The 27697-nt window shown below is 47.6% G+C and overlaps 5 protein-coding genes across 9 annotated transcripts in view; 3 read left to right on the top strand and 2 right to left on the bottom strand.

Annotated features, from left to right (window-relative positions):
• Nucleotides 1-391: 391 nt before the first annotated feature.
• LOC105563960 (mesencephalic astrocyte-derived neurotrophic factor homolog) lies at nucleotides 392-3057 on the top strand. The gene is made up of 5 exons (XM_012015990.1): nucleotides 392-602; nucleotides 1205-1306; nucleotides 1385-1509; nucleotides 1592-1733; nucleotides 1822-3057. The coding sequence occupies exons 2-5, from the start codon at nucleotides 1225-1227 to the stop codon at nucleotides 1998-2000; spliced, it is 528 nt and encodes a 175-aa protein (XP_011871380.1). The 5' UTR covers nucleotides 392-602; nucleotides 1205-1224; the 3' UTR covers nucleotides 2001-3057.
• LOC105563961 (sushi, von Willebrand factor type A, EGF and pentraxin domain-containing protein 1-like) lies at nucleotides 2941-16824 on the bottom strand. Its single transcript, XM_012015991.1, has 32 exons — nucleotides 16025-16824; nucleotides 15441-15728; nucleotides 13784-14039; nucleotides 13322-13510; nucleotides 13008-13172; nucleotides 12287-12469; nucleotides 12005-12220; nucleotides 11728-11928; nucleotides 11363-11611; nucleotides 11014-11256; nucleotides 10708-10917; nucleotides 10516-10610; nucleotides 10123-10444; nucleotides 9851-10063; nucleotides 9424-9585; nucleotides 8819-9115; nucleotides 8509-8651; nucleotides 8332-8431; nucleotides 7968-8181; nucleotides 7740-7897; nucleotides 7513-7601; nucleotides 7348-7457; nucleotides 7108-7280; nucleotides 6813-7027; nucleotides 6533-6740; nucleotides 6211-6384; nucleotides 5706-5797; nucleotides 5492-5628; nucleotides 4381-5254; nucleotides 3658-3829; nucleotides 3396-3584; nucleotides 2941-3310 (listed from the first exon to the last, which is right to left on the bottom strand). Exons 1-32 carry the CDS (start codon nucleotides 16319-16321, stop codon nucleotides 3132-3134), a joined length of 6813 nt encoding a protein of 2270 aa, XP_011871381.1. The 5' UTR covers nucleotides 16322-16824; the 3' UTR covers nucleotides 2941-3131.
• Nucleotides 16825-17250: 426 nt separating this feature from the next.
• On the top strand, nucleotides 17251-21514 carry LOC105563963. 2 transcript variants are annotated; one of them, XM_012015993.1, is made up of 8 exons: nucleotides 17251-17652; nucleotides 17739-18023; nucleotides 18714-18825; nucleotides 19195-19683; nucleotides 20068-20188; nucleotides 20331-20533; nucleotides 20642-20854; nucleotides 21261-21514. In XM_012015993.1, the coding sequence occupies exons 1-8, from the start codon at nucleotides 17411-17413 to the stop codon at nucleotides 21489-21491; spliced, it is 1896 nt and encodes a 631-aa protein (XP_011871383.1). In that variant the 5' UTR covers nucleotides 17251-17410; the 3' UTR covers nucleotides 21492-21514. The 2 variants fall into 2 exon arrangements, with proteins under 2 accessions (XP_011871383.1, XP_011871382.1); XM_012015992.1 differs by having other exon boundaries at nucleotides 17252-17652; nucleotides 20065-20188.
• Nucleotides 21515-21675: 161 nt separating this feature from the next.
• Nucleotides 21676-25721, bottom strand: LOC105563957 (protein SHQ1 homolog). Of its 4 annotated transcripts, XM_012015985.1 has the most exons (10): nucleotides 25562-25721; nucleotides 25327-25530; nucleotides 25039-25244; nucleotides 24816-24982; nucleotides 23731-24135; nucleotides 23525-23648; nucleotides 23288-23451; nucleotides 22759-22913; nucleotides 22637-22681; nucleotides 21676-22139 (listed from the first exon to the last, which is right to left on the bottom strand). In XM_012015985.1, exons 2-10 carry the CDS (start codon nucleotides 25467-25469, stop codon nucleotides 22013-22015), a joined length of 1536 nt encoding a protein of 511 aa, XP_011871375.1. In that variant the 5' UTR covers nucleotides 25470-25530; nucleotides 25562-25721; the 3' UTR covers nucleotides 21676-22012. The 4 variants fall into 4 exon arrangements, with proteins under 4 accessions (XP_011871375.1, XP_011871374.1, XP_011871376.1 ...); XM_012015984.1 differs by having other exon boundaries at nucleotides 25327-25721; XM_012015986.1 differs by having other exon boundaries at nucleotides 25054-25244; nucleotides 25327-25721.
• Nucleotides 25722-25872: 151 nt separating this feature from the next.
• Nucleotides 25873-27697, top strand: part of LOC105563958 (serine/threonine-protein phosphatase Pgam5, mitochondrial) — a 4840-nt gene continuing 3015 nt past the window's right edge. The window contains exons 1-2 of the mRNA XM_012015988.1: nucleotides 25873-26151; nucleotides 27294-27472. Coding sequence (XP_011871378.1) covers nucleotides 25982-26151; nucleotides 27294-27472 — 349 coding nt within the window. The 5' untranslated portion in view covers nucleotides 25873-25981. The remainder of the gene's footprint in view (nucleotides 26152-27293; nucleotides 27473-27697) is intronic.

Below are 27697 nucleotides of genomic sequence, written 5' to 3'. Positions count from 1 at the left end.
CATCACTTTATCAATTTTACAAAGCCAATTTCAAATTTAGTTAGAACTACGAGTTGCAAATTTCAAACGCCAATATCTTTCTTACTAGACTTCTGAACGGAATGTTTTAAGTATAAAAACGTTCTGCTGTGCGGCCCGCAACTTATCCTGGTATTATTTCGCGCACAAAAGCTAATACAAAGAATCACAAGCGCAAGAACTGCATATTCGACTGGGTCGGTCGCTGACTCGACTCGCGTAGTACCGCGCGGTCGCGCGCCGGGGCCGCCGGGTAAAAAGAGTGCGGCGAAGTGCAGACAGCGCAGAAAGTGCGCGCGGCCACGAGGGGTGGGGGGGGGGGGGCGACGAATCGTGCGCGCGGCGGCCCCCGCGGTGACGTCACGACCAATCGGCGCGCGCCAGCTGGGACTCCGGGTCTTTGACAGAATCCAACGTGTCGCGAAGCGCGGTGGCGAACGTGTCTCGTCGTGCGGGCAGGTCGATCCTTCGCCGAGGAGCCGTGCCGTGTGGATGAATTAAAGTCGCCGCCCGAGTCACCCAGCTGCGCCGAACGACGGAGGCCTCGCATCGGGAACACGTCGATTTCCGAGCCGATCGCAACGGTACGTGGCGCGCGGCGCCCGCGAGATAACCTACATCCGCCGGGGGCGCGTATCGCGTCACACCTGCGTGTCAGCACCCTGGCGCTTCTCCCTCGCCGTCGGTGATCCCCGCGTACCTGATCTTCGCCGGCGTCCCGTCGCCAGCGGGGCCTCGCTGCGAAAATGGTGTCTGACCAGAGAGCAGGCTCGGAACGTCGCGTCTCCCGGGACACCCGGGAGTAGCAGGGACGTCGTGATCCCGTGATCGCGCTGTGGCTTCGATCGAGCTTCGATTAATTCAAGTCGGCCCTCGTGTCCGTCTCTATTATTAATACCAGTGCGGATTAACTTCGATCTCGGTTTGACTTGGCTCCGTACTCCTTTTTCTAATTGTCAATACCGGAGGAAGATATCAGGTCGGTTGAGTCACAATCTGCATTGGCGGAAATATTACGGTGGTGACGAAACTCGGTGACGTTTTAAGAGTCGCTTCGGTTGGCTTCCTCTTGTCCGCTTTTGTGACAGAGACAAATGTGCTCGACACGTTGAAAGCTTGCACGCGAGTTAGCTGAGTACATCAATATTTATTAACATTTTAACGAGTATATTATTGTTGTTGACAGAACAGCGAAAAAGCGGAAGGATGGGCACGTCGCTAGTACTACTTTCCGTACTTCTCGGAATTGTATGCGCCGTTACGGCGCTGAAGGAAGGTGACTGCGAAGGTGAGAATCTCTCGGACGTGTATCTTTAAATTCAGGTTTGACGCAAGACTTGATGGCGTTTCCTATATGATTTTGCAGTATGCGTCGCCGTCGTGGACAAGTTCAGTCAGACACTGACGGCAGACGTTAAAAGTGACCCCAAGAAGATCGAGGCAAAGTTTCGAGAATTCTGTAAAGGCACTAAATCAAAAGAAAATAGATTTGTAAGTATAAGCTCAGGGACGAAATTGGTGTAGGCATCGGTCGTTTATTCGAAATAATCGCAATTGTCGCGTGTGCTTCCAGTGCTACTATCTAGGTGGTTTAGAGGAATCTGCCACTGGTATTTTAGGCGAGCTCAGTAAACCACTGTCATGGTCTATGCCCGCGGATAAGATCTGCGAGAAGTTGAAGAAAAGGGACGCTCAAATATGCGACTTGAGATTCGGTACGTCTAACATTCTCGTCGTTCTTGCGGCAATGGAAAAGAAATAGAAGGTCAAGCGTCCAATGCGAAATTGAAAATTTTGTTTCAGAGAAACAGATCGATCTCAATACGGTAAATCTGAAGAAGCTAAAGGTACGCGACTTAAAAAAAATCTTGAACGATTGGGAACAGACCTGCGACGGTTGTATAGAGAAGACGGACTTTATCAAACGAATTGAGGAGCTTAAACCCAAGTACCTTAGCGGTAGCTCGAAGACGGAGCTTTGAAGGATCGTTCTCAACTTAGACAAGCAATTGTGTTAGGGTGGCTAAAGTTTCTGTTTCTTCAATTTACGGAGGAATTGTTTACAGCATTTAGGATATGTATTTATCCGCGTCTATATAAGATTCGCGTACAGCTTTGTTCTGAAAGAAGCCGATCTTTTGGACAGACTGTCCGACGACGGTCTCTTCAACTAAGGTATTTAATTTCCATTGTATGGAGTAGAGATTATTATAAAGCGAAAATTAGCGTGAGGCAAACAATAACGGGCAATGACAATTTTGTATTGTTTAACAGAATCTTTTACGTCTCGGTAATTCCGTGGGACGTGTTAGTAATTTGATTTCCGTCTGAGGTAGCCATGCTAATAATGAATCTATTTTATCGAAGGTGCTCTCCATTTTTATGACATCAAGATTAGGTGTAAATTGATATATACAGCGTTTATATACGAGAAATTATTTTCACACAACATATTTACCTTTATTGCTCTTCCTCAGGTAGTGTAGTGATACGCAAATACGTTTGTATAATATGCCCGAACGATACTTTGTACCAAAACGCGTCGTACGGTGTCGAACGATATGTACGAGGTACTTTATCCACAACACCGTTGTATATTATTGCGAAATTTGATTTCTCTCTTATTTCCCCCGTTATGCACGAGACACAAACGAAATGTACAACTAAACTTACCAAGTATCTCTCATGGCCAGTATCGATGGAACTGTTTTACTTGAACGTGCAATGCCAATTTTTGAGATAAGAATTGTTTGTATCGATATACACCAACTTTTCCAGTAAAACGAAACAAAAAAAAAGAACAAACAAAAGTGTGTACTCGAAGTACAATGTCCTAAAATTAAACGTTTCGATAAATCGCGCGTGAAAAAAGAAATCACTGTAGATAAGGTATTACCGCATATCGCATAATGTACCCGGAAATTCCAAACTGAATTATTTATTTCGTGATAAGACTGCGTAATTACGTTTTCTATATTACATCCGTGAGTCTTGATACGAGAGGTCAGAAAGAAATAAAAAGGAAAAACATGTGTGTTGTTACAAAAGGCGGAGGTGTCGTTTCCCCCTCTTTACGAGGCGTTGCATAAAATCCCTCGTGTAGCCACTCCGAACTACATGCCCCTGCTTCCGTCACACTTGGGCAACTCGCTCCACTTCCCATCGGCTTGGCACGCAATCATTCCTCGCTTTTTATTGTCGGGGCACACGTATGTCAATTGATCTTGAAACAAGTACGAACGGCCGTAGAGCGCGACCCCCTGCTGGATCTGCGGTTTGCCGCACGATATTTCTGCAAGTGACAGCGACGCGATTTAGATAGATTTAAATTCGCTCCGTAAACGCGATCCGCGGGCTTTCCGTTTACATATACGCACTCGAACATCTGCCATTCAATCTGGACCACTGCCCGCTTCCCAGACACCTCGGACTCGCTTGCCCGAATACACGATAGCCCGGAACGCACTGATAAGAGATCATATTGCCGAAAGTGTAATTGCGAGTTCCGCTGACGTCGTTCCTCAGCACCGCGTTAGCGAGAACCGGCGGTTTTTCGCACGTCACAGCTGGAAACGTTCGGCACTTTGAATTTAGATATCCGAGAGCTTTCATAAATTACTTAAAGCGGAGGGAACATACGTTTGCAGGAAGGTATAGCGGACCACCTGGTGTTCGATAAACAAATAGATCGCTCGTCACCCTCGAGGATGTATCCGTGACGGCATTTGAAAGTCACGACACTGTTGATGGCTCTGCGATCGTTTACGTCACCAGTGTTGTTGCCATCATCGATGTATCCGTATTCCGGTATCTGAAATTAATTAGAATTTTATTTTAGGAGCGCGAAGCTTCAAAATATTGCGTGAGAAAAATCTCTCTTTTATTTTTTACTTAAAAATATCTAATTATATTATTTTAGAAACAAATTGAAAAAAGTTAAAAGCCAAATTTCGAGCAATAAAGGATGTATCGTTGAACAAATTTATTGTCCACTAGTAGAAAATGCATTGTGGACGTTTTGATTGTATTAATTACAAGTATTTTTCAACAAATCATTATAGTAACGAATATGAGATGAAAAAGTAAACTACATGGTTTAAAAAGGTTTTACGTAGACAGAATTAACAAAGACAAGCAAAAATTGAACTCGCGAGTTAAAAGTACAAATCGTAAGGGAGATCAAAAGACCTCTGGCAAGGGTCGGAGACGTTGATTATAAAGATTTTAAACATTCTCGTTCGTATTTCGGCCTTTGACTTTCTTCAATTTGTCCTTACATGTAACGAGCATTGATTATTTATTCACATTGCATTCTTTGCAATCGATATTGACACCGTCCGTTGACATTTTTAGAAAACTTACTTGCGGAGGCGCACACGATCTATCGCAAACATCTGTCGAATCGCTCAGCAGCTGTTCAAGTGCAGGCTCAGTCAGTGATAAATTTAAAACGTCCCATTTTGCAATCTCATTGCACGTCCATGTTACATTTGAAATAGTCTCGTTGACGGTCAACCTGTGCAGATTCATCTGCGCGCCGTTTCGGCACGTTAAGACTATTCGTCGCTCATAACTGTCTCCCTCGACGAAGATCTCGAAGTCTTCGTACGCGCGCGTAACGTTGCCTCCGCTGTACTCCAAGACGGCTTCGTTCCCTGATCTCTTGAAAAATTTAAAAATCGGATGCTCCGCGACGGGACAATTACGCGGCTCGCAAGACGCAAAGGTCGAGGACCACCTCTCTTCCTCGGTACAAATTCTGACCCGGTCTCCGACCAGTTCGTATCCAGGATCGCAGACGACGGTGATCTCCGCGCCGGAAACGAACGTTTCCAGGGAGATCCAGTTCGCGTCGCTCTCGCTTCTTCTCATTTCTTTTCGATCGGCTACCGACGCGGTACCTTCCATCGGAATTTCGATCGTAACATTGTCCCGTTTTCTGAGGAAGAGCCTCGCGCCTGTCACGCGACCGGGCCAGGGACACGTGCGCGAGATGCAGTCGGGAATGAAGCCCGTCCAGGTACCGTTCGCGGAACACTGTAGCCTGAATTCCGCCAATTCGGTCAGATTTTGACTCCCGCGAAATTTGTAGCCGCGATGGCAGGAGAATCCGACGATGTCGCCGTAGCGATACGTTCTTTCGGAGAGGTCGCCGTGGTCCCGAGAGATCATATTTCCCGGATCGTGAACGGAAGTCCGGCCGGAATTCGAAGGGACGGTGTAGCCGTGCTCGATTCTACACTCACAGAATTGTTGGACAGCTCTCAAATGTCGGTTAAACAAAACTACCGTGATCTTTTAACAGATTTATAATTTTATTTAATCCTTTCATGACCGCATTATTATATTTTTTAAGCGGAACACTAGCATCTCGAGGAACTAGAGAGATAAAAGAGCGGGATTTGCATGTTTCAGTGATCATGAAAAGATAAAAATATCGACTAGCGAGTCAAGGTATGTTTAAAGAACGCACTGTCCTGGCGAAGGGCATCCGTAGAGCGCGCAAGACGGCCTCTTGTGATCCCAGACGCCGGTCTCCAGACAGGTCAAGTATCTCTCTCCTATTAAACGGTACCCGGGATTGCACTTGAACTCCAGCTGCTGCCCGGCCTGAAATAATTTAACAGTCCGCTCGAAAATGTAGGACGTTTAACGCCACGACGTTCCCTTCGCGACGGGACGTGTACCTGTAATATCGTCACATCGTCCCTCTCGTTCTCCTCCAATATGTACTCTATATCTCCATTCTCCGGAGCAAGCAGATTCTTGCACGTCGTCCCTGTAGAAAGACGCTTTGACATTTAAAGTCGTCGAACCTCGAGATGCGTCAATCGCATTTATAATATACTCGATCTTGATATCGTAAATTACCCAGACAGCCAAATCTGCCAGAACAGATTTCGTCAAATGCCTGCTACAAATTTTGAAGGCAGAAAGACTGCGGATTGCATGCAGGAACTGATATATACGACGTGTTGCCAGCGTGTCGGCAGAAATATAACAAAATCTGCTCACATAACTGGACCTGTTCGACTTCTGCCGACCATCTGTTGACAGCGTATGTTTTACAGACTCTGTTGCCAAGACAAAAGCCAAATGTGGACACAGATGGCTATGGCTTTGGCTTCTGATAAATCTCCTGCCAATCCGCTGTCATTTTGCTGACTGGGTAATTCCCGTACGCCCTGTTACCTATGCAGATCGGAGGCAGCCCGATCCACTTGCCGTCGGAGTTGCAGATGCGATGGGGATTTCCGCGCAGCTCGTAGCCCTCGGCGCAGGAATAGTGTATCTCGTCCTCGAACGAGTACGAGTCTCCGTGAATACGGCCACGCGGGAAGTAGCCCGGGAAGCCGCACTTGATTTCTTCGAACACAGAAACCGGGATCGGTGAATTATTTACCCCGGGATCTTTAGCCTCGCGATTAAATCGGATCGCAATTCCGGTTAACGATTGCAGGACAATGGCCTTCTTCCTTGCCTTTCCTTGTAACACGATCATGAGGGAACTTACTCGTGCAGATCGGCGTGTCGTGTCCCTCCCACTGGCCGTGCTTGAGGCACTTCCTTTCGAGGGACCGAAGTTCCTCGCCACCGAACCGCACCAGGTATCCGTTGTCGCAGTAGTACGTCACCTCGGACAGATCCTCGCTCAGTTTAATGTTACCTTTGAAGGGCACCGCGGGCACGGGGCAGCCGCGACAAAATGGACTGGCTAAGATCTGAAGACAGGACATCGTCGTGAAATTCAGAAGAGGGAGGACTCCGTGGCCTGACAATTTACGCGTAATTACCGCAACGTCGCCGTGAATGTACTGCGGTATCAACGCCCAGGCTACGAGATTCCCGTGATACTTCTCGCAGGTGTTCCACAGTCTCGCCGCGTCGTTCTCGTTCAGAAAGACGTCCCACATGTCTAGCAAGCCGAGCCGCCCTAAGAACGCCTCCGATTCGGAGAAACCGCCGCCCAGGCGATCCTGTTCCTGCCCGATGACGAGGGATCCGTTGGCTGAATCAGACAACGCCCGGGCCTTTACGCTTTGCTCCAAATGTACAGAGATGATTCTTGACGATTGCGTCATTAGGTACCTTGCACGATGGATCCCTGGGCCAAGCCGACGCCGCTGTCTCTGAGGATTCCATCGACATACACGCGCCAGGAACCGCGCTCACTCTCCCAAGCGACGCACAGGAAGTGCCAGTTGCCGTCGTTGATCTTAACGTCGGTGACGACCTTCTCCCCATTGACGTACAAGACCAATCTGCAACGACATTTCATCCGGGAGAGTTCTTCACCGAGACACACACTGAACTCCGGCGAGTAATTACCCGTTGTAATCCGTCAGCGTGAAGGCGTTGTCGTGAAACGTCGTGGCGTACGATAATACCGTGCCGTAATTGAAAGTGTCCATCGATTGCAACCACAGGCAAACGGACAGCTGCAATTGGCGAATTCGGTGAAACGTGCCCGTTACCGATTTTCTCTCGACTTACCTGAAGGAGATCCCTCGCGGGTCCCTTGATGGCCACGTAATCCGTCGTGCCGGACTTGGCGAAGTGCATCACATAGTCGGACGACAGTTCTGCGACCGTCAAAAGTCTTTAACAAATACTCCCCGTACTATTTTTATTATCCAAAACTAAGGAAGAGACTAAAGAAGCTTCTACGAAGTAGGAAATCGACGAATGAAATTGCAGAAGATACTGAGGTTTCAACTTGCCGGTTTCGCAGTCGCGTCCCGTGAAAGGAACCGGGCATTCGCAGATGTAATCGCGCACGCGGCTGATGCAGCGTCCGTCGTTGAGGCAAGGCGAGCTCTCGCAGCGATCGATCTTGGTCGCGCAGTCCTCCCCCGTGTATCCGTCGGGGCATTCGCACCTGGACCGATCGTACATCGAGCCTGGGATCTCACGTTTCGCGGCGTGAAATTACGCGGACTACTACCCACCTGTAACTCCGCCGCGTCGCGTTCCCCTCCGCGAGGTTGACGCAAATCGCGTTCGCGTGGCACGGCAGCCAGTCGCAGGGTAGCAGGTTGCAGTGCCGGCCCAGGAAACCGGGTTTGCAGAGGCATTGCCAGGTATCGTTGACGGTACGGCACGCGGATCCCTCCTCGCAGGGCGTCAACTCGCAATGGTCCACCGGAACCTCGCAGAATTGACCTAAACGGCACGCAAAGAGATCTCTCGTAAACTCTCTTTACTTATAACTGTGAATTAGTGGACATTCACTGTTTTCAGCGACATTGCACCGATTGACTTTTAGAGAGAACGCCGTCTCTCATGAACGTTATCAGTTATTGGAGGCCATACCTTCGAATCCATCTCTGCACTCGCAGGCGAAGTCGTTCTCGGTGCTCACGCATCTCCCACCGTTCTGGCAAGGGGATGTGGAGCACTCGTCCACGTAGATCTGCGAGAATTAATTTGCGAGTTACTTAATCCGGATCTTATCATTCCGTTGCGAATATCTGATTTACGTTCTCGTACCTCGCAATTAGCACCCATGTAGCTGCTTTTACACGCGCACTCGTACGTCACGGAGTCGTCGGGATACCGCTGCGCCCTGCACACTCCCTCGTTCAAGCACGGCGAGGAGCCGCACGGATCCTTGAACCTCTCGCATTTCGAGCCTGAAAGTATAAATCCGCGTACGGCAACAGATTAATTTTATCCCGGGACAATGTAAAAGAGAGATTGTAAATTATTAATACAATTTGATTAATTCGGTTACTTCATTAAGAAAATTTAGGTGAAAAGAACGACGCTGTCGTCTCACAATTGTGATTAAGCGACTTGCCCACGTAATATTCGCGACACTCGCAAACGAAGCCGTTTTCATCTCGTAGGCACCGACCACCGTTTAAACACGGATCCGTTCGACAGTCGTCGATTTCCTCGTTGCGGATCGGCAGGCAGTCATTGACGTCCGCGGAGCCGCGCGTTTCCGTCGTCGTGCTCGGCGGACACGGCAAGCACTGACTCTGTCCGTAGTTTGGCTGATAGAAGCCGATGTCGCACGTGAAGCAAGGCTCCGTGCCCAGACGCAATCCGTGGTAGCGTTTGCGCCGAGAGTAATATCCTGGTCGGCACACGGCTGCAGGGAAAGAAAGGGAAACGTATTCCCTGCTTAAAATATTAGATAGAATACGATCGGATTACAATTAGATTACAATTTGCAATTTCAATGTCAATAAATAAGTGTCTTATTAATTTACCGAACCGGCCCGAGTCGAAATTTTGGCCCTATGTTGAATCTTGAAAGTGCCTCGTTTGCCTAGTCCCAGCTCTGTTAATTTACATTGAAATTGCGTGTAATCTAATGTAACGTATTTGATCGTATTCTATTATTTCAAACAGGGTTACGACGTCGAGGCTGGTGTTTCCGGCGCGAGGAATTCTTACGAATGCAGTCTTTCAATGATTTCGCGTGCATCCTCTTGGTGAAGGTGTATTCCGGACAAGGCACGCACGTCAACGAAGCGGCCGCGTTCTGGTACTGTCCGTACGGACACGGCTGGCAGGTCCTGGTAGAGGAATTGTAGAAAGTGCCCGCGGGACATTTAACTGAAGAGACAAAATATTGGAATTGGTATTTACTTAACGTACGGTTAGATTTTTGTGTAAAGGCCCGAACACACGAAAGAACTTAAGCAGTAAAACTTAAGACTTAAGGGAGATGACCGATGACTGTCGAGAACGTAAGTGCAGTCATTTTGAAGCTTAAGCAATGCTAAAAACTCCGACTAGTTGAAATTCCCAAGTCTTACTGCTCAAGTTTCTTGGTGTGCTTCCGGTTCATATGAACACGCGCGTCTTCTTTCGCGCTCACCGCAACTGTGTCTCTTCAGCACGCTTCCGGGATCGCAGAGGTCCTGCGGCTCCTTGAACACGAGATGCAGATTCAGAGCGAGCCTCGCGATCTCCTGGTTGGTTCTATTATCGAACAAGTCCAGCTTGCCCACCTGTGCCATCGCGTCGATCTTCTCCCTCAGCTTCTGCACGCCCCGTTTGGGATTGTCAAAGTTCTCCTCGATTATTCTACCTACGGGGGATTCCTTTGCGTCTTATCTCGTGGACGGAAATCCGAGATTCATATCTTACCTATAAACTTGAACTTGATCTCTATTCTATCTTTTTTCCGCTTAGATCTGGTATTATTTTTACTCGGATCGGGACTCGATCTAGCGACGCGTTTCAATCTTTCGAGCATTATCGTTTCGGTATCTCTGGAGATATCGGTGGATCGAACTCGTCCGTACCCAGGGTCGAATCTTCGTCTTCTTATTAGGTTGTCCTCGAAATACTTCGACGACGCAAGAGCGTCCTCGCACTTAGGATCGAAGCTGATCAGATTGCACTCGATGTCATTGCCGCATATTCCCAGCAGTTTCGATTTCAAGTCGTTAGCAACGCGATCGCTCAACTAAAAGAAACAAAAAATTATACACCTATTTCTACAAATAGATATATGTTATGTGATAGATATAAGCTCACTTCGCGAAGAACAGTTTGATTGTCGCAAATCGCGCTCCCGTTGCCTTGCAATATCACGTTCCCCTCCTGCGAGATCGTCTCCGGCGTTTGCGTTTCTAATCGGCAGAAGAAATGATAGCTTCTGGATGTAATCGTGTGATTTGAAATGCCAAATGACTGCTGATCCTCGATAAATTAATTCAACATAAATACCTGAACATTCCAGCAGATGATTACCTTCCCACGTGCGACTGCTCGAGTTACACTTCAGCAGCAGCTCGTCGTTAACGATATTGAGGTTCGTTGGCTCGATCGCAAAGTCATAGCCGTCCTCGCAGGCTACGATGCATTGCCTGTCACGGTCTCCCGATGAAGAACAGTTTAACCGACCGTTCGCGGGTGTCTTCAGACTTTCGCACGCATCTGGAACCATTATTTGTTACAATTAGATAAAATTGGATATATGGCTTCTTTTCCCCGGGCGTCTATGAATACAACTCGTAACGAAAAGATGTGCACCTTCTACAGTAATGTTCAACACGCAACTTGCCCGATTGCCGTACTTGTCGGTCGCGTTATAAAAGACCTTCGTACGACCGAGCGAAAAGAGGACCGTTCCAGGTTGGTGGCTCTGGTTGACGTGCACGGAAATCCTCGAATTGTCGTAGAACACCGGCTCGTCCCACGTGACGTTCGCGAGGCCGAGATCGGTATAGAACGTCGGTGGGTCGACGCAATTCTCGATTGTCGGTGGCTCTCTGTCTGCGAACGTTCGAAGAAATATTTGGAGAGGTAAATATTTCCCCTTGAGACGTAACGCGCTCGTCAGATCGTAGATACCGGGCTTGGTTGAAACCAGGCGGCTTACCGAGGACTTTAACTTTGAACTTGCATCTGGCCTTGTTGCCGCTCGCGTCCTGCGCCACGTACACAACAACGCGCGTGCCGATCTTCGCCCTCCAGGGTAGGACAACGTGCGGTTTCGTCCACAGGATGGGCGACGCGTCCGCGTTGTCGCTCGCCACGGGCACCGTCCAGTTGACGTACGCGTAGTTCTGTCCCTTCGCAGTCTCCTCCACGATCTCAGCCGGACACTCCATGGAGGGCGGTGTCTTGTCTGTACATTACGTCCGAAAACACGCAAGCTTGGATTTAATTTACGGGTAATTCGATCGAGATTTTAATCACTAAATTCATGTTTCTCGCGCAAAAAGGCTTGATTTCGACATTAACCCACGCAACGATTGACGCTGTGACGCCGGGACCAAATCCCCGTGCGTCCGGTGCACGATCTGCCGATCGGTCCTTCCAGGCTGAAGCCCTCGTCGCAGGCGATCGTGCAGTTGGTGGCGAAGGGCACCTTCGCCGGGCCGGTGCAGATCTCCGGGGTGATGTCGCCGTTCGCGATTAGCGGCAAGGGTTCGCATTTCACAGCTACCGTAAGACACGACGCTTCTGTTAATTCCTCTAATAAGTACAGAACGATGGAAACGTCGTCCTGCTCTTTTACCTTTGCACGTGACCTTCAGGCCGTCCCAACGGGACAATGGTAGACAGTTACGCACTTTGCTGCCGCGAAGCTGATAGCCGACGTCGCACCGGAACTGGCAGCGCGTGTCGATAGGGTACACGCTGGAGTTCTCCTTGAACTGGTGCTGATAGTCCTCGTCGTGCTCGCACTTGACGCGACCGTGCGTGGGCGCGCGTAAAGCCGGACACGTCTTCACTGCGAAAGGTATAACTGAGGTGAACTCGATCACCTCGCTCGAACGTTCTCCGGTTGTTCACTTACGCAAGCACTGCGGCTCGTTGCCGGACCAATTGCCGTCCTTGCCGCAAAGCCGGATGCTGTCGCCCGTGAGATGGAAACCGATCCTGCATCTTATGCCGCACGCCGCGTGCACCACGTTGCTGCAGGCGCTCGCCTTCACCAGATACCCGTTTCCCGGGATTCTCAACTTCGGGCACGTTATAGCTGAAAAATGGCACGTCCGCCCCGAATTGAATTTACGAACCAATAGTTCTAAGGTTTATCCCCTCACAGAAATGTAAGCGAAATAATTACTAGAAAATTACTGTACGTCACCCAGATAGCCAAATCTGCCAGAACAGATTTCGTCAAGTGCCCGCTACAAAGTTTGAATGCAGAAAGACTGCAGATTGTATACAGGAACCGATATATTCGACGTGTTGCCGGCGTGTCGGCAGAAATACAACAAGATCTGCTCACTCAACTGGACCTGCTCGGTTTCTGCCGACAATCTGTTGATCAGCGTATGTTTCACAGACTCCGTTGCCAGAACAAAAGCCAAATGCGGCCACAGTTGGCTGTGGTTTTGGTGTGGGCTTCTGATGAAACTGCTGCGAATCTGATGCCGATCTCTCAACAGTTTGCTAACCGGGCGGTAATTTCTAACGATTCAATTACTGAACTCTGAATAATTATTCAGTGCTACTTCCGTTCCCGGGCACTACATTTTGCAAGGGTCGTGAGCGCGTGCGTAATAAATTACCCTCGCACTTGTAACCGTCAGTGGAGAACCCGGAGGCGCAGACGCAGTCGACCACCGAGATCGCGGGCACCTTGACGACGACGTGATTCGCATCCGGGCAGGGTACGCACGCGGCGGTGGAGTCTCCGGAGGCGTTCCCCGAGGCATACGTTCCGTTCGGGCAAGCTGTCGCACAAAGAAAGACCTTCCGGAATAAGGTGCGTTGTCTAAATTGCAAATGAAATGTAAAGAAGAACAAAAAAGACGTAACGAGTTGCGAGTCAATCGCCGTGAATGATCGACAGGTCGAGGTGCGTTTGCACGCTTCAACCTACGTTGGCAGGAGCCTCTGAGGCCGGAACCGAAGTAGCCGGGCGGGCAGATGCAGGCGTAATGACCGGTCGCGGTACCGCAGGTGCAGGTCGCCAATTGGTCGCAGCAGGTTCGGTTCGCCGCGCTCTCCGAGCAAAGGCCGTTGCAGTCGGTTGGCAGAGTCACGGCCACGTACTGCCCGGTCTTCAAGTCTGCGAAAGGCATCCGACTCGTCACTTAAAATCAACTCTCTCTACGCCCACGTCCTTACGGGGTGGCGCTTGGCGATTCTCATGCCCGGCGAGAAATGGACTCGTCGATCGACTCGTCGAGGCTGTTAGATCGACGTTAATTCGACATGAACGAGGCGATCAACGAGTCTTTCTCGCAGGGTGCTCATGAGCTTCAACCCGACTCCGCTATAGCCTGGGGAATACTCATAAAGCGGCATATGCGACATGGTTTGGCAACGGGAAGGCGCGCACCGCGGTGCAGGGCGCGTCTCGCCAGAGCCTCGAACTCCGCGAAGCTGTCCAGTAGGTAGCTGTGCGTGTATCCGGGATGGCTGGCGATGTCGTGCAGCTCCTCCACGTTCCCCGTGCGTATACCGAACGTGAACACGGTCGCGCCCGTGTTCTTGAGCAGATCGGCCGCGGGCCGCGGGTCCCCGCCGTTGCTGAAGCCGTCGGTTATCAGGAACACCACCTTGCTCGCCGTTCTGCGACCCTTCTCGAGGATTGCCTTGCGAACAGCGGAAACGACCGGTTATACGTGATTTGAAACATTTATTGAATTGCCTGTGAAATAGAAATTTTAACGTGGAGTTGCTTGTGACATGTTCACAGTTGCAACCCAAGGAGAAGAAAGAGTCAGGGTGATGTCAATTTGATGTCATATTGGCCAAGTTTATGTCAAATTTTGGTCAATATGACATCAAATTGACATCATCCTGACTACCCTGATGGAAAAATTTTGCTAAAAATGTAATGAAATTGATGAAAAGTGAAATTAATGTTATTGGAGAAACAATTGTTCAAACCATTTCAAAATAAATCATAAGTTTCGTTATGAAATTCAATGGAATACTGCGAAATTAAATGAAAGTTAATTAATATTACTAAGAATTAGTGAAAAATTTTTAGAAATGTTGTATATTATGAAATTTGCAGAATTTCACTGAAAATAAATTTTTTAATGAGAAATTGCTAAAATGATAATGAAATTGGGTCAATTGCAAGAGATTTTCAACCAAATTTCAGCAAATTTCATTACGTTTTCAGCAAAATTTTTCCATCAGAGTATTTCTTCTCCTTGGGAAGTGTTCAAATTGCGTTTAATGATACAATGGCGTTTCCATTATAGTTTTCTAAGTGTTTGTACAATGTTATTGTCAGTAAAGAATTACCCAAGTAGAACAAGTTAATCACAAAAGCGTTCGACGTTAAAATGATGAATTTTACGTCACAAGATTGCTGTTTTATGATATTCGTGATGTATAATTATTATAGATTACATGATCAGTCATGTATTATGTTTATCTTATACTACTTCAATTTATTTTTAATGTGTAACATTGAATTAACATTGCTTTGCAAAACAAGTTCGTTTTTACATTCTGATGTCTTAGGTCCAGTTTCACCGTCGTTGTTTAACTTTAAGCTTAGCTTAATTCATTCTTTGTCTCTTTTCAACTATTACTTTATCGACATGTCGCCAGCGTGTCAGCAGACGAAATACAACAAAGTCTGCCCACATAACCTGACCTGTTCGATTTCCGCCGACAATCTGTCGACAGCGTATGTTTTACGGACTCCGTTGCCTAAACAAGAGCCAAATGCGGAGACAGATGGTTTTGGCGCGGGCTTCTGACAAGTCTCCTGCCAATCCGCTGATATTTTGCTGACTGGGTGATGCCATCTTGACGTGTTCACGACTAATATGTTCTACTTGGGTAACCAGATGTTTGCAACGCACTTGCAAACGGAGTAACCGTCGACAAAACTCTTCACAAACAATGTAACTATCGATAAGACTCTTCGTAAATAATATATGAACAGCATCTCTCATTTAAAATTTTCGCCAGGGCGCCTTGTTGCCGAAAGGCGACGTTGGCGAACGGGGAAAGTCCCACGTGGTGCTTACCAGCGCCTCGAGAAGCGCGCCGCGCGTGTAAGTTCCCCCGCCGCTGTAGGTGATGTTGCTCAACTGTTTGTTCAGCAGGTAACACTTGTGGTCGTTGGGTCCGCGCCTGGAGATCTGATCGACGTTGCGGTACACGCAGCCCCGACCGCCGAAGGTCACCAGAGCGATCCGCGCGGCCGTCGCGTCCACCGTAAAGTCCGACAGCAGCTTCGTCACGAAGTTGAGCTCGCTGCGGAAGTTGTCCGCGCCGACCGAGCCGGACGCGTCCACCAGGAACACCATTTCCACCTGGTACCGAAGCGCGTTCGGATAAAAATTGGGAACGTTCGCGATTAGACGTGCCTAGATCTCTCGACTTCTCTCAAGTCGCGTGTTACAACTTCGAGTGGGGACAAAAAGGGGGTAAAGGAGATGTTAGATTCGTTCTTTCCGCCATGCGGCAATGAACCGTAAGCTATTTGAGGACAAAATCTTTCATCGCTCGTATTTTCGGCCTCTGCATATTTATTTTCTTTTGCATACGAGCGAGGCTTAATTATATATTGCTATTTTAGATCCGCTACCCATGTTAGATCTCGGTCTACCTGCTCGGTCTTATTTCGTAGCTGGTCTATGTGCATCTTCAAAAGGCGGGACAGGATGTCCGTCTTGCCCTTCAGCATCCTGTCGGCGTCGTCCAGGTGCTCGTACCAGTAACGCTGATCCCCGTTCGTCGTCTGGTTGAAATGCTGGCCCGGGAGGGTCGACGAGACATTGCTATCGCTCATACCGATCTCCAGGCTATCGCTCGAGCCTCCGTCGACGTCGTCGGGGCGTCCGGTGATATCCCAAGATAAAGAGAGCACCCCGATTATCAGCGGTAAAACTCTGGAGAATCCCATTGTTACGCTTAACGATCACCAGTGATATCCAGCGATATCTCTTCGAAGACGAGCTTTCGCTCTATTATCGCGGATCTATTTACAGATCGGAGGCGAGCGGGACCGCGACGAGGGAACGCATCCTCTTGCCGTCGTTCGGCCGAGAGGAGGGAAGCAGAGGACGACTGCTTGTGCGCGAGATGAGGGCTGCTCGCCCTAAGGGTCGGCCATTGCTTTCGCAACCGCGAGGGAAACCGGAGAGAATCGCGCGGGCCGCTCGAGCGTGCGGACGTGGACGTTACTGGCGACGACGCGGCGAAGCATCGCCGGCTGTAAAAGAGCATAACGCGCGAAGACAAGGGGGCCTCTGTTACGCCCGTGGTTCCTTGACGCGCGCGCCGCGCGTGTCTGTGAGCGGTCCACGCGCGGGGCTGCCCTCTCGGCCCGATTGGCCCCCTCGAGCACGAACCGATTGCGACTCGCCGGCCAGCGGGCCGCGAATAGATCCAGACGTCAATTCCTATTAACGTTAATTCGCGCTGACCGTCAGACGACCGCGCCGGGCGGAGCGCGGAGTTCTCTCCTCGAGCGAGGCCACGTGCCGCGGCTTCCCGCTCTCTCCCCCTTTTGACCAGCGTGCGGGGAAGAAAAGGGAAAAGAAATCCGTATGCATTTAGGCGTGCGACTCGTGCCGCCGCGAAGGGACGGATTGGGAGGGATGTTCCGCGGCACGCGACGGCAGGAAAACGCCGCGGTTTCCGCGTGACCCCCATGCGTATCGCGTCGACGCGATTCCGGGTCAATTCCGGGTCAATCTCTCGGCTGGGTCTCGCGCGCGCGCGCGCACACGTGCATACGTAAATGCACGTAATCTGCGCGCCTTCCCGTCGAAACTCTGTATTATCTCGTTACGTACTATCGCCCCTTCCCCTCCCACCGTTGGGGACACGCGATACCGAAGTATTCAAAGTATTTCCTCCTATATCGCATCCACCGATGAATCACTTTCGGCTCGGTCGCGATCCGGCCGTACCCCGCGGGTCAGCGCGTTTCCCGTCTTTCCGACCCGGGCGATGGTCCGTTGAAGTCATCGGCGATTAGTGGTGTGCCATGTTAGCCGCGAAGGTCGCGCTCCCGCTCGCCGTGCTCTTCCTCGCGAGCCCCGCGTCGCTGGCGAGCTGTCATTCCCGTGTCTCGCGCGCGCCCCGGTCGGGCCAGGAGCGCCAGGAGGAGCAGGATCCGTACTTCGAGCAGTGCCGCGTCGTGGCCGCGTGGAAGGAGCATCTCGGCTATGTGAGCGTGCTGGCCTTCCTGGACCCGGCGTGGCGGTACAGCTTCCGGCAGGCGGTCATGTAAGCGAGGAATCAAAAGTCCACGCTTCTTCTCGCCTGCCGCGTTTAATTGTCTCGTTCTTTTTTTTTTTCCATCGAACCCACAGGCTGGAGCTGCTGAGCTCGCGCTTCCGGAAGTCCGGCTTCCCGGACATACGGTTCTTCGCGATAAGCCCGGCCTCCGATTCCTCGGCGGAGAACGAGAGGAGCGAGGAGGATCTCGACGAGATCGAGGCGTGGCGGGCGATTGGAGCGAAGCACGAGGACAGCCTCGCGGGGCATGACTTTCTCAGGAGCAATGGATCGGAGATTATCCTTTTGCAGGACGATCCGCAGTCTCGTATGTGGGAGAGGTTCCGCGCGTCGAGGGACCAAGTGGTCGTCATCGATCGGTGAGAAAAAGAGAGAGAGAGAGAACGACCCGATGATTTTATTAATTAAGTCCCCTATTGTGGGATAGGATCCTAATATGGGATAGCGGAGTTAAATTAATAGGCGTCATCAGTTGATTCCATGATGAATGCATTGCCCTTAGAGCGAAATCTGTTTAGTGTGGAGAATTGATTGTTAGATCGCGTAATCGTTGCGAAAGAAGATTTGTGATTGAACTTGGATGTTGAGAGCCTGCTGTTTCACATTAGAAACCTCTGTCTTTCTCTATATTATATTAATATATATTATATTTATTATATACATGGAACACGCGCACCGACTGATTCGCGCGCCGTCGCTTTCTCGGATCTACTCGCGAGAGGAGATAAGCGCGTCCTTGTAGACAATTTGATAACATTAGAGACACCGAAGTAGATACGTTGGTGCCATCCTGTAAGTAACGCGGTGTCTTATGTATTTTTATGAGGCAAGAAACGTGACGTTTTAATCCAAATAGTATTTGTCACTTTTATTTACAAATTCTTTCAGTCTTTCAATCTTAAGTTTGTAATTTTGTTCCCCCGGCGACAAGAGTCCTCCGGTTTTGAGCTGAAGAATAAAGCCTGCCTTTTAGACCGCAATTTTTAAAGGAACGATCCAATATCAAACGGTTTTCCAGTTTTGATTACTTTAGGTGGACATGATTTTAGATGCGGGAAGTTGGCGTACCACGTGCTAGTGCCGTGGAGTATCCTGTACTATCCTTACGTGAAGGCGGCTATATTGTCCACGCACGAGGAGGACCCGTGCGGCGGATGTGACGTGAGCACATTTTCTCTGTATACACAGAAGAAAGGCCCCTATTATGAGATAGGCTCCTAATGTGAGAAAGCGGGGTTTCTGCTAAATTAATAGATGTCGTCTGTTAGTCCCACCATGAATTCATGGTGGATGGCCCCTGGAGTAAAATCTGTTCAGTGAAAAATTGATTGTTAGATCGCGTAATCGTTGCGAAAAAAGATTTGCCATTGAATTTGGACATTGAAAACTTGTTATCTCGTATTAGAATCCTATCTCACGACAAAGGACTTTCCTCTAATCCCTGGCGAAAATAATATGTTTATAAGAAGTTTGCTTAAATGTTGAGTCAATGTTTTATTTGAGTTTGAAAACATTTATATATTATTTCAGCCCGGTGTCTATCGAGTACCGAGTCCCGAGGAGCAGGTCGTGAAATTAAGGAAGGTAACCGACGAGGAAGATGCGAACTCGACGCAGAATAAGACCGAAGCTAACGTCGAGGCAACGTGGACCACCGGGAGTCTGGAGAACGCCACCCTACGCCAAGATTCGTCGTCGGAAGAGGAGCGCGAGGCGAGCAGCGTATCCTCCAGCCTCCCCGAGGAAATCACGAACGACGCCGGTCTAATTGTCTCGACAGAATCGCCGACGGAGTCCACGACTTATCGATACAATAACAGCGCGACTGAGTCCCGATTCGACAAGGATCGTCCGGACGCGGAAGGTACGCCGGATCAAGAAGACCCGACGAATTCATGGAGCGGTGGTACTTCCACCTCCAGCGAAACCGCCACGACCTTTGAGCTGCAGCGGGATGTATATTCCACGGAGCAGGCGGGATCTTCGCTGGCGGACAATTCGCCCACTCCAGCTACCCTGGTGAAAGATTTTCTCAGAGTTTTGACACGAATTGGTACACTTTTCAGAAATACTGAGATTGTCCACTTCTTTTTGTAGAATTTTTTATATATGTGAATATTCTCTTTCAAAAAATTAATCGGTGATAATCCACTGATCGACTTTTGGAGAGATGAGATATAAATGTTTGAAATTATAGACAGTGAAAAATTTCAGAATATTTCAGAATTTATACATATGAAAAATTCTAGAAAAGATAGCAACTTTCTCGGCACTTATAAAGTGTTCCAACTTGTATAAAAAAACCTGAAAACTCTTGGAAAAAATTATAAAATTATTGAAACAATCTTAACAATTCTGAAATTTACGTAAAATGTATTAAAAATTATGAAAAATTTTCAGCAGGGTAATCACGGGGATCGCACCTTATCGCTGGACGAACAGGCGACCGATGAAGCCGAGAGCGATTCGACGCCCGCGGACGGAGAGACGACGTCGACGACGGATCTCGCGGACGAGGTTCGAGGTAATGACGAAAACGCGAAAGAATATCGGACCCCTAGAAAAGGAGTCTCGTCTATCGACGAAACAATTCGCTCGTTTAGGCGACAATAATGATCGACGATCCTGTGTTAATTGTCTTAATTATTCTAATAAATCGTTTGCAGATAGGAACACGACACCGGAGAACACCGAGAGTTTCGGGGAGGACGCTTTACCATTACGCATAATTATGTACGCGCCGCACTTACATAAAAACAGCAGGAAGACGAGGAAGTACACGCACTTGGTCCTGAAGACTGGCGATCCCGGCTTTCACGGGCATCTCGACTTTGAAGTCGACGTAGCATCAACGACGGATTCGTGGCCGGTATTAATTGACATTTGTTGTCAGCCGAGAGAAAAGAATTTGTTATTATTTTTTACATTATTCTTAAATTCTCGATGATTGATAGTAAAATTTCTCGTGAATTTTAAGGAAGCAGATTCTCGTGTAACAAGCTCCGAAGAATACGATTGGGAGACGACGAAGACGGGCGCGGATGAAGAGAATGTTAATCAGAAGTACACGTTCGACAAAGACGAGAAACCGGGACTCTACGGCGAAGTGTTGGATTATTGGAGGAGCTACGAAGATAACGATATCACTGACAGAAATGAAACGATTAACGATACGTACTCCAACTCAACGGTAATTTCTAGCACGCGATACACGCGTTCATATTATAAATCCGTCGTGTAAAGTGTTTTTCTCCATTATTAGTAATCGTCGTTAGAGGAAAGTTCTATATTATGAAATAGGTTTCTAATATAAGATAGCTGGTTTTCAACACCCAAATTCAATCGCAAAGTTTTTTCGCAACGATCACACAATCTAACAATGAATTTTCTACTAAATAGATTTCGCTCCAAGAGCAATAAATTCATGGTGGAATCAACAGATGATGCCTATTAATTTAGCAGAAACTCCGCTGTCTTATATTAGGAGCCTATCTCATAATTAATAGGACTTTCCTCTATTTGTCCATTTTTAATGGCGCATCAATTTAACACTTAATTTCGGTACATTTTAACTTTAAAATAAATTTGATCTTTAGACCAACAATAACGAGGAGCATCGTACTAATATCGATCAAACGAGTTTCTCGAAGCCAGAAGAGAGCCACTCTGAGAGTTCCACCGATCCGCAGAATATTGGTTCAAGTACAATTGAGTCCTCCAGGCCGATCAACACGAATAATCAGGCCGATAAGGAGGAGATGCAAGACAAATTAATTGAACATTACAGTAAACTCTTTTCTTGGATGGAGTATAAGTTAAGCAAATAAACTCACGCATTTTTTTAAAACAGCATCTTGTTAATGAGAATATATTTCTACATTTTCTCTCTGTTATACTTTCCTATTCAAGTACCATAGGAATCCACAAATTCCTACCTGATTACTCCTCGAAAGGGTGTTTTCGGTAATTACTTAATTATATTGAGATAGTTTGAATAAATAAGTCTCAAGGTTCCTTAAAAAATATAATTTTATTAATGAGAACCATATTGATTTCATATTATTTTTATCACAATCCAGATGCATTTATTAACGCAATTCGTTAACGAATTAGTTAGGAAGATTATCTTTGAACATCACGATCTTACACGTACAAGGCGAAGCATACGCATAAAATAATGAATATGTAAATATACAAAAAATAACAGCATATTACACTGCCCCTTGTTAGTAGACAATTAAAAAATTATATGCTTATTACAGAAGTCGATGTTTAATTTGCCGGGTTGCATTACACATCACATAACAAGTGGATGATTAATCATCGGGGGCCATCAACTTTTTTTCATTCATTTGGGCTCGTCGTCTAGATCGTCCGAATCTAAACTGCTGCTGCTACTGCTGCTGCTTGACGTATTACTGTCAGAGTCCGTGTCAGAGTCACTGCTGTCCGTGGAACTTGAACTGCTCGATAATCTGCATTTACATTCAACGATTTAAAAAAAGTAAGTAATACATTGGAGTAATTAGTATTAAAGTGCTTTATGTAATGCTTCAATCGTGCATATTATTCGGTTGTTAAGACTATCATTCCCAGGATTAGTATCCGGACACAAAAAAAAAATTTGGGAACTCAGGTTCAAATACTATTTGGATCCAAAAATTCTTGGCCAATTGCTCGATTATGAGAATTTTCGTAAGCTTCTTGTTATTTAAACGATATATCGCGAGTTTGAAATGTTTTTGACTGTGATACGATGAAAATTTGTTTGCAAAAATCCAAACAGTAGTTATACACAGTAAATATTTTATACAGTATGTAATACGAGAAGTTAGGCATGGTAATATGTTACATAAAAATACCCAGCGAGTAAAAATATGTACATAGAAACAACGAATATCAATGCCTATTAAGTACAAATGTGTTAAACAGCGACTGTTAACAATCAAGCTAGATATATAAAAATACTTACAAATACTTAAAAAATTTTTGGTTAACATGGTATACATTCTTTGGCCTTCAAAATAAAATTATACAGAATATATAGAATATTACCACGGCAAGAAAGTAACAGAGCAACGATTCTCTACTCACTTCTCCTGATTGCTATCGTTCAGGGTCATCTGATCAATGTTGTCGGTCATTTTGTGAATAGTATTTTCTATAACAAAGTCCTCTTCTTGAACGGAGTAAGTTGCCACTTCCAGCTCTATTAAATGAAATCCCATGCTTGCTTTGTTCGGATGAATCTATGAAATAATCAGAATTTAGATATACATGGGCAGGTAACGCGTGGCTGTGTGGCAATCGATATGTGATCGCTCTTAACTCATGCCTCGATTTTATAAGAGACTGATTGAAAAGGTTGAAAACTCGGAGTGAAGGAATCCAATACGAGATGATTGGTAACCCATTTCGGGAATTCATTTAAGCCCGTATCAGACTACGGATTTAGATTGAGATTAGACTGAAATTTGACCAATCAGAGTAAAAGTCACTAAACTTTACTCTGACTGGTCAAATTTTAATCTAATCTCGATCTCAACCCGTCCATTACGGTCTTAAGACAAGGTAAGAAAGGTGCTAAATGAATGTTTGCAAAATTCTTCAAGTAGGTACCTACCTCACTTAACGCAGAATGAAGCGATTCTATTACGGATTCAGGTAACGTTTGCAGCCAAATTAAAAAGTCTATTATGTACAACTGGTTTAGTACGTATCTCATTTCGTACGACTCATTGAAAAGGCTATGTATTTCGCAGAAGCGTTTAACGATGTATTTCCTTCCTACGAATGCACATGTTTCAGGTAATAAAGGAATAAGAATGTACGGACATTTGACGCTCGAATCTATACTGACCTAACGACAGGACGATTTTAAGGTCCTCAAACACCTTGATGGAAAGTTCCCAATTTCTATAAATCGGATAACAAAGCGATCTTCGAATGCACGCTGTTATAACTTCGTCTAGAGAAGTGAAATTCTGAAAATATTCGATATAGTTTGATTTCGTTCGCGCTCTTTTGGCTAAAAAAAAAAGAGGCTTCGCTCATTGGTAAACGTACTTGGAACCAACATAAGGTAGAGCTCAGTTTATTAATGGTCCAGCTGCTCTCCGAGGTGTTTTCTCCTAATGTTGTCCGGTGATTGTAGCAACTGGCGTATAAGATGTCGATAACGTTGAAACATAATTTTTGTACGTCTTTGGAGTCTAATAAATATTCTCTGTTTGGAAGTTCCTTTAATATATCGACCTCGGCTTCGCTTAACGCGACTTGGTCTTTCTGTAGCGTGTCCCATTCTGCCGCATACGTTATGCAAGGTTTAATGTTTTCCACCTCCACGAGATCTGCTATATAGTGGTTTTCGCAGAAGTCGTTTAGTTCACGCTGCTGCTGTAAAGTTTTTCTTTCCGTCTCGGGGGTTGTGTCAGGCGTGGGAAGATCCGTTATATCCTTGACCCACGCTGCCTAAATATACGGAATCATAAAACGTATAGAGAGAAAAGTCCTCTATTATGACATAGATTTCTATGTATGAGATGGCAGGTTTTCAACGCCCAAATTCAATCACAAATCTTTTTTCCGCAACGACCACACTAACAATCAATTTTCCACTAAACAGATTTCGCTCCAACGGCAAACAAATTCACGGTGGAGTCAACCGACGATGCCTATTAATTGAACAGAGACCCAGCTGTCCCGGATTAGGATCCTCTCTCATAATATGGGACTTTCCTCCGTTGTCAACAGCGCAATGAATTTGATTGAAACAAGGTACGGGAAGATTTGTCATGTACACTTTACCTCTAACTCTATTATGACATAGATTTCTAGTATGAGCCAGCAGGTTTTCAACGCCCAAATTCAACCACAAATCGTATTTCCGCAATGACCACACGATCTAACGATCAATTTTCCACTAAACAGATTTCGCTCCAACGGCAAACAAATTCACGGTGGAGTCAACCGACAATGCCTATTAATTGAACAGAGACCCAGCTGTCCCGGATTAGGATCCTCTCTCATAACATGGGACTTTCCCCCGTTGTCAACAGCGCAATGAATTTGATCGAAACGAAGTAAGGGCGATTTATCGTGTGCGCTTTCAGCGAGGCTTAACGATACGAAGGAAAAGTAAACAGACATACCTCGAAGGCATGTAAAATTCCGGATTTCTTGTTAGCGAAGCCATACTTTGGGGAGTTTACAAGAAATTGCACCTCCGGAACGTTATCCTGAGGTACAAACCATTCGTTTCCGGAATCGTCCAAGGCGTTGCCCTCGCAGATGTCCGCCGAGGCCGCGGATGGATTACCTGAGATTGGAAAGCGCCAATTGAATGCCGGCGGTGATGCAATTATACCCACGTACATTCCCGTGACTTGCCGATCACTTCGATGTTGGGTATAATAGCGCCCGCGCTCTTCGGCGGCGCCAGAAGGGTCGTTATCATGTCCAAATTCTCAAAGTGCTCCCCTTTGTTGACCTTGGAGAAACGTAAGGTGAAGTCGCCCTTCTCGCAGTCGTAGTCGCCGGAGGACGTGCTGTTCTCCTCGATCGCGCCCGGCATCCGCAGCCTGCGGGAGGATCGCGTTAATCGCGAGGCGATTACGGGGACGAAACTAGGAGCCTACGCGGAAGACTCGCGCCGATACTCACCGCAGGTAATACGGGGAGGCGAGGAAGCGGAAGTCCGTCCCGTCGACGTACACCTCCGTGTCCTTTATATTCACGTACGGGGCGTGAACGACTATCGTCACCTCCGCGTCGGTCTGCGTGATCTCGAAGCGCGGGGTCAGCATCGCGGGGTGTTGCGAAATTTTTACTTGTACCCGGACACCACCTTGTCTTGCACAACGCCCTGCGCGCGAGCGGAGTTACAGCCGACGGAGGGGCGCGCGCTGCGCGCGAGAAAGAACGGGCGGGCCTCGGCGCTGTTGGACGCTGTCCGGCAGGATCCACGTTGACGGGGGACACTCGACTCGTCCGCCCGGTCGTTTGATCCTGGCGTGTCGAACAGTGTCGAACGCGCGCGCACGTGCTCAAGGTCGGAAGAGGCGACACTGGCGACGCGGCTCTCGATCGATCTCGACGGGTGTCGAGAGAGGCGCGCGAGACAGGAAGCGATAGGATTCGAGGGCGCCGCGCGTCCTGCGCCCCGGAAGTGGAGCCAGCAGCGACCCGCCGCGACGCAAGGGTGAGGTTAGGTCAGGTTAGGTCGCTCTGCCGCCGCCGCTCGACGTGTTTGGGTTCGGCGTTCTCGATTCTCGATTTGTTTCTCTCACGTACTCGGCATTCAACACGCACGCAAGGGATGCCGGCCGTCTCGCAGCTGCACAAGTGGGCCCTCGGGCTCGGCGCGGTGAGCGGCGCGCTGCTGTATTATTACAACGCGCAGTCCGACCACGCGAGCTCGCTGCACGTCCACAACTCGTGGACGACGAATTACACCCCCTCGGTGAAGTGGGACCACAACTGGGACAGGTGACCTGTCGTTCGATTCGTTCGCTCCCTCGTTTCGCGCGAGGAACCTCGGGGGGGCGAAGGGTAAACCTCTGGTTAAGGGGATTGCGTGATTGCGTCGACGCTAGATCACCGTTTAAAAGTAAAAGAATTTAAAGAGACGGTGGTGCAGCATGTATCCTTTTGTTTGAAGAGTTGGAAGAGTTGACTCTTCCAATCTCCAAAGGTAGGATCGTTGGAAGCAGAGTTCTCTTTGTTTAAAATTGACGAAACAACGGCTACGTTCAGCAGAAAAAGCTGCTTTGCAACTGTTGTAAAATGCATGAAATCTGATTGGCGTATGCACTTAAATTCACTCAAGAGTAAGAGACCACACCAATCAGATTCACGAATTTTACAACAGTTGCAAAGCAGCTTTTTCTGCCGAACGCAGCCATTGACCAGCTAGATCGCTGGGCCTAAATTCCGTACACAATTACCGACGACCATCGATACGTTAACGACGTTTGCGCAGCTTTTTCTACATGATAGAAAAGCTGCGCAAACGTCGTTAACGTATCGATGGTCGTCGGTAATCGTGTACGGAATTTAGGCCCTGTACGGGAATTCTGTAACTTGTTATCGAGATTTTTCGATAACGTTAACTAGGAACAGCCAATGAAAATCTGCGTCTTTCTCGAAGATCGTTCTCGCCATTGGCTGTCGCTAGTTAACGATACCGAAAGGCATCGATTACAAGTTAAAGAATTCCCGTACTGATCTAAAAAGACGATTCAGCGTGCGTTCTTTTATTTAGAAAATCAAAAGGGCTGATCCAACCGGTAGGATTGTTGAGAGCAAAATTTCCAGCCGTACAACTCGTTCTGCCTTCATCTATTATGTTTTCTCTACCGTTGCCGAATAAAACATTTATACATTAATAAAATTCGAATGGCTCACATGTGATAAACACAAATTTGAAGGAATAAAGGACCAAGAGCCGTGACAGGGTGTTAGGGTCTAAATATTTTATTCTAAATTTACTGCGAAAAAGTATCACCTCAGCCAGGGTAAAAATAATAATCTTGTATTGCGACACGGCGTGTTTCTCGCCAAGTCGTTTCGTGTCAAAAGTAAAAAAAAAGGAGAAAGAAAAGGTACTTACGTCGCGTTTGCATTTGCAGACGAGATCCGAAGAGCCTGGTGAAGCCGATGAAGATAACCGATGAGAACGACGAGAACAAGTACAACGAGAAGTTTGAGACGAAGAGGTCGAAGGCCGTGCGACACGTGCTCTTGATTCGCCACGGACAGTATTACATGGACGGGAAGACGGACGTCGAGAGAGTGCTGACCGAACTTGGTACGGCGCCCGGCGAGCTTACTTCTCCGTGATCCAGCGTTAATAGTCGCCTTCGTGTCGTGACTTCTCGAGGGGGAAACCGCCGACCAAAAACCTTGTACGCCAATGCCCGCGAGTGCCCAGTGGGCATTGCTTTATCTTACTTTATCTGTACAACGCCCCAGCAAGGCCTAATGCCCCAAAAAATGCCTGGTATGCCGCAAGTCTGTACACCACAGTGCCCTC

Source organism: Vollenhovia emeryi, unplaced genomic scaffold, assembly GCF_000949405.1.
Source record: "Vollenhovia emeryi isolate VEMERY1.0 unplaced genomic scaffold, V.emery_V1.0 DF939169.1, whole genome shotgun sequence".
NCBI classification, from domain to species: domain Eukaryota; kingdom Metazoa; phylum Arthropoda; class Insecta; order Hymenoptera; family Formicidae; genus Vollenhovia; species Vollenhovia emeryi.
The sequence above is the reverse complement of the archived record's forward strand: the minus strand, read 5'-3'. Positions and strand labels throughout refer to the sequence as shown.

Bases quoted from the DNA above. Each gene is read 5' to 3' on its own strand.
- LOC105563960 (XM_012015990.1), top strand. From the start codon at position 1,225: ATGGGCACGTCGCTAGTACTACTTTCCGTACTTCTCGGAATTGTATGC. The intron at 1,307-1,384 runs GTGAGAATCTCT...ATGATTTTGCAG, and splicing joins GAAGGAAGGTGACTGCGAAG to TATGCGTCGCCGTCGTGGAC. The intron at 1,734-1,821 runs GTACGTCTAACA...ATTTTGTTTCAG, and splicing joins AATATGCGACTTGAGATTCG to AGAAACAGATCGATCTCAAT.
- LOC105563961 (XM_012015991.1), bottom strand. From the start codon at position 16,321: ATGGGATTCTCCAGAGTTTTACCGCTGATAATCGGGGTGCTCTCTTTA. The intron at 10,611-10,707 runs GTATTTATGTTG...TCTGCCGATTAG, and splicing joins TCATCTGCTGGAATGTTCAG to AAACGCAAACGCCGGAGACG. The intron at 6,385-6,532 runs GTAAGTTCCCTC...CTGTGTTCGAAG, and splicing joins CGACACGCCGATCTGCACGA to AAATCAAGTGCGGCTTCCCG.
- LOC105563963 (XM_012015992.1), top strand. From the start codon at position 17,411: ATGTTAGCCGCGAAGGTCGCGCTCCCGCTCGCCGTGCTCTTCCTCGCG. The intron at 17,653-17,738 runs GTAAGCGAGGAA...TCGAACCCACAG, and splicing joins AGCTTCCGGCAGGCGGTCAT to GCTGGAGCTGCTGAGCTCGC. The intron at 20,855-21,260 runs GTAATTTCTAGC...TTTGATCTTTAG, and splicing joins ATACGTACTCCAACTCAACG to ACCAACAATAACGAGGAGCA.
- LOC105563957 (XM_012015984.1), bottom strand. From the start codon at position 25,469: ATGCTGACCCCGCGCTTCGAGATCACGCAGACCGACGCGGAGGTGACG. The intron at 22,682-22,758 runs GTGAGTAGAGAA...TTTATTTTGAAG, and splicing joins AACGATAGCAATCAGGAGAA to GCCAAAGAATGTATACCATG. The intron at 22,140-22,636 runs GTAAGTATTTTT...ATGTAAATGCAG, and splicing joins CAAAAATTTTTTAAGTATTT to ATTATCGAGCAGTTCAAGTT.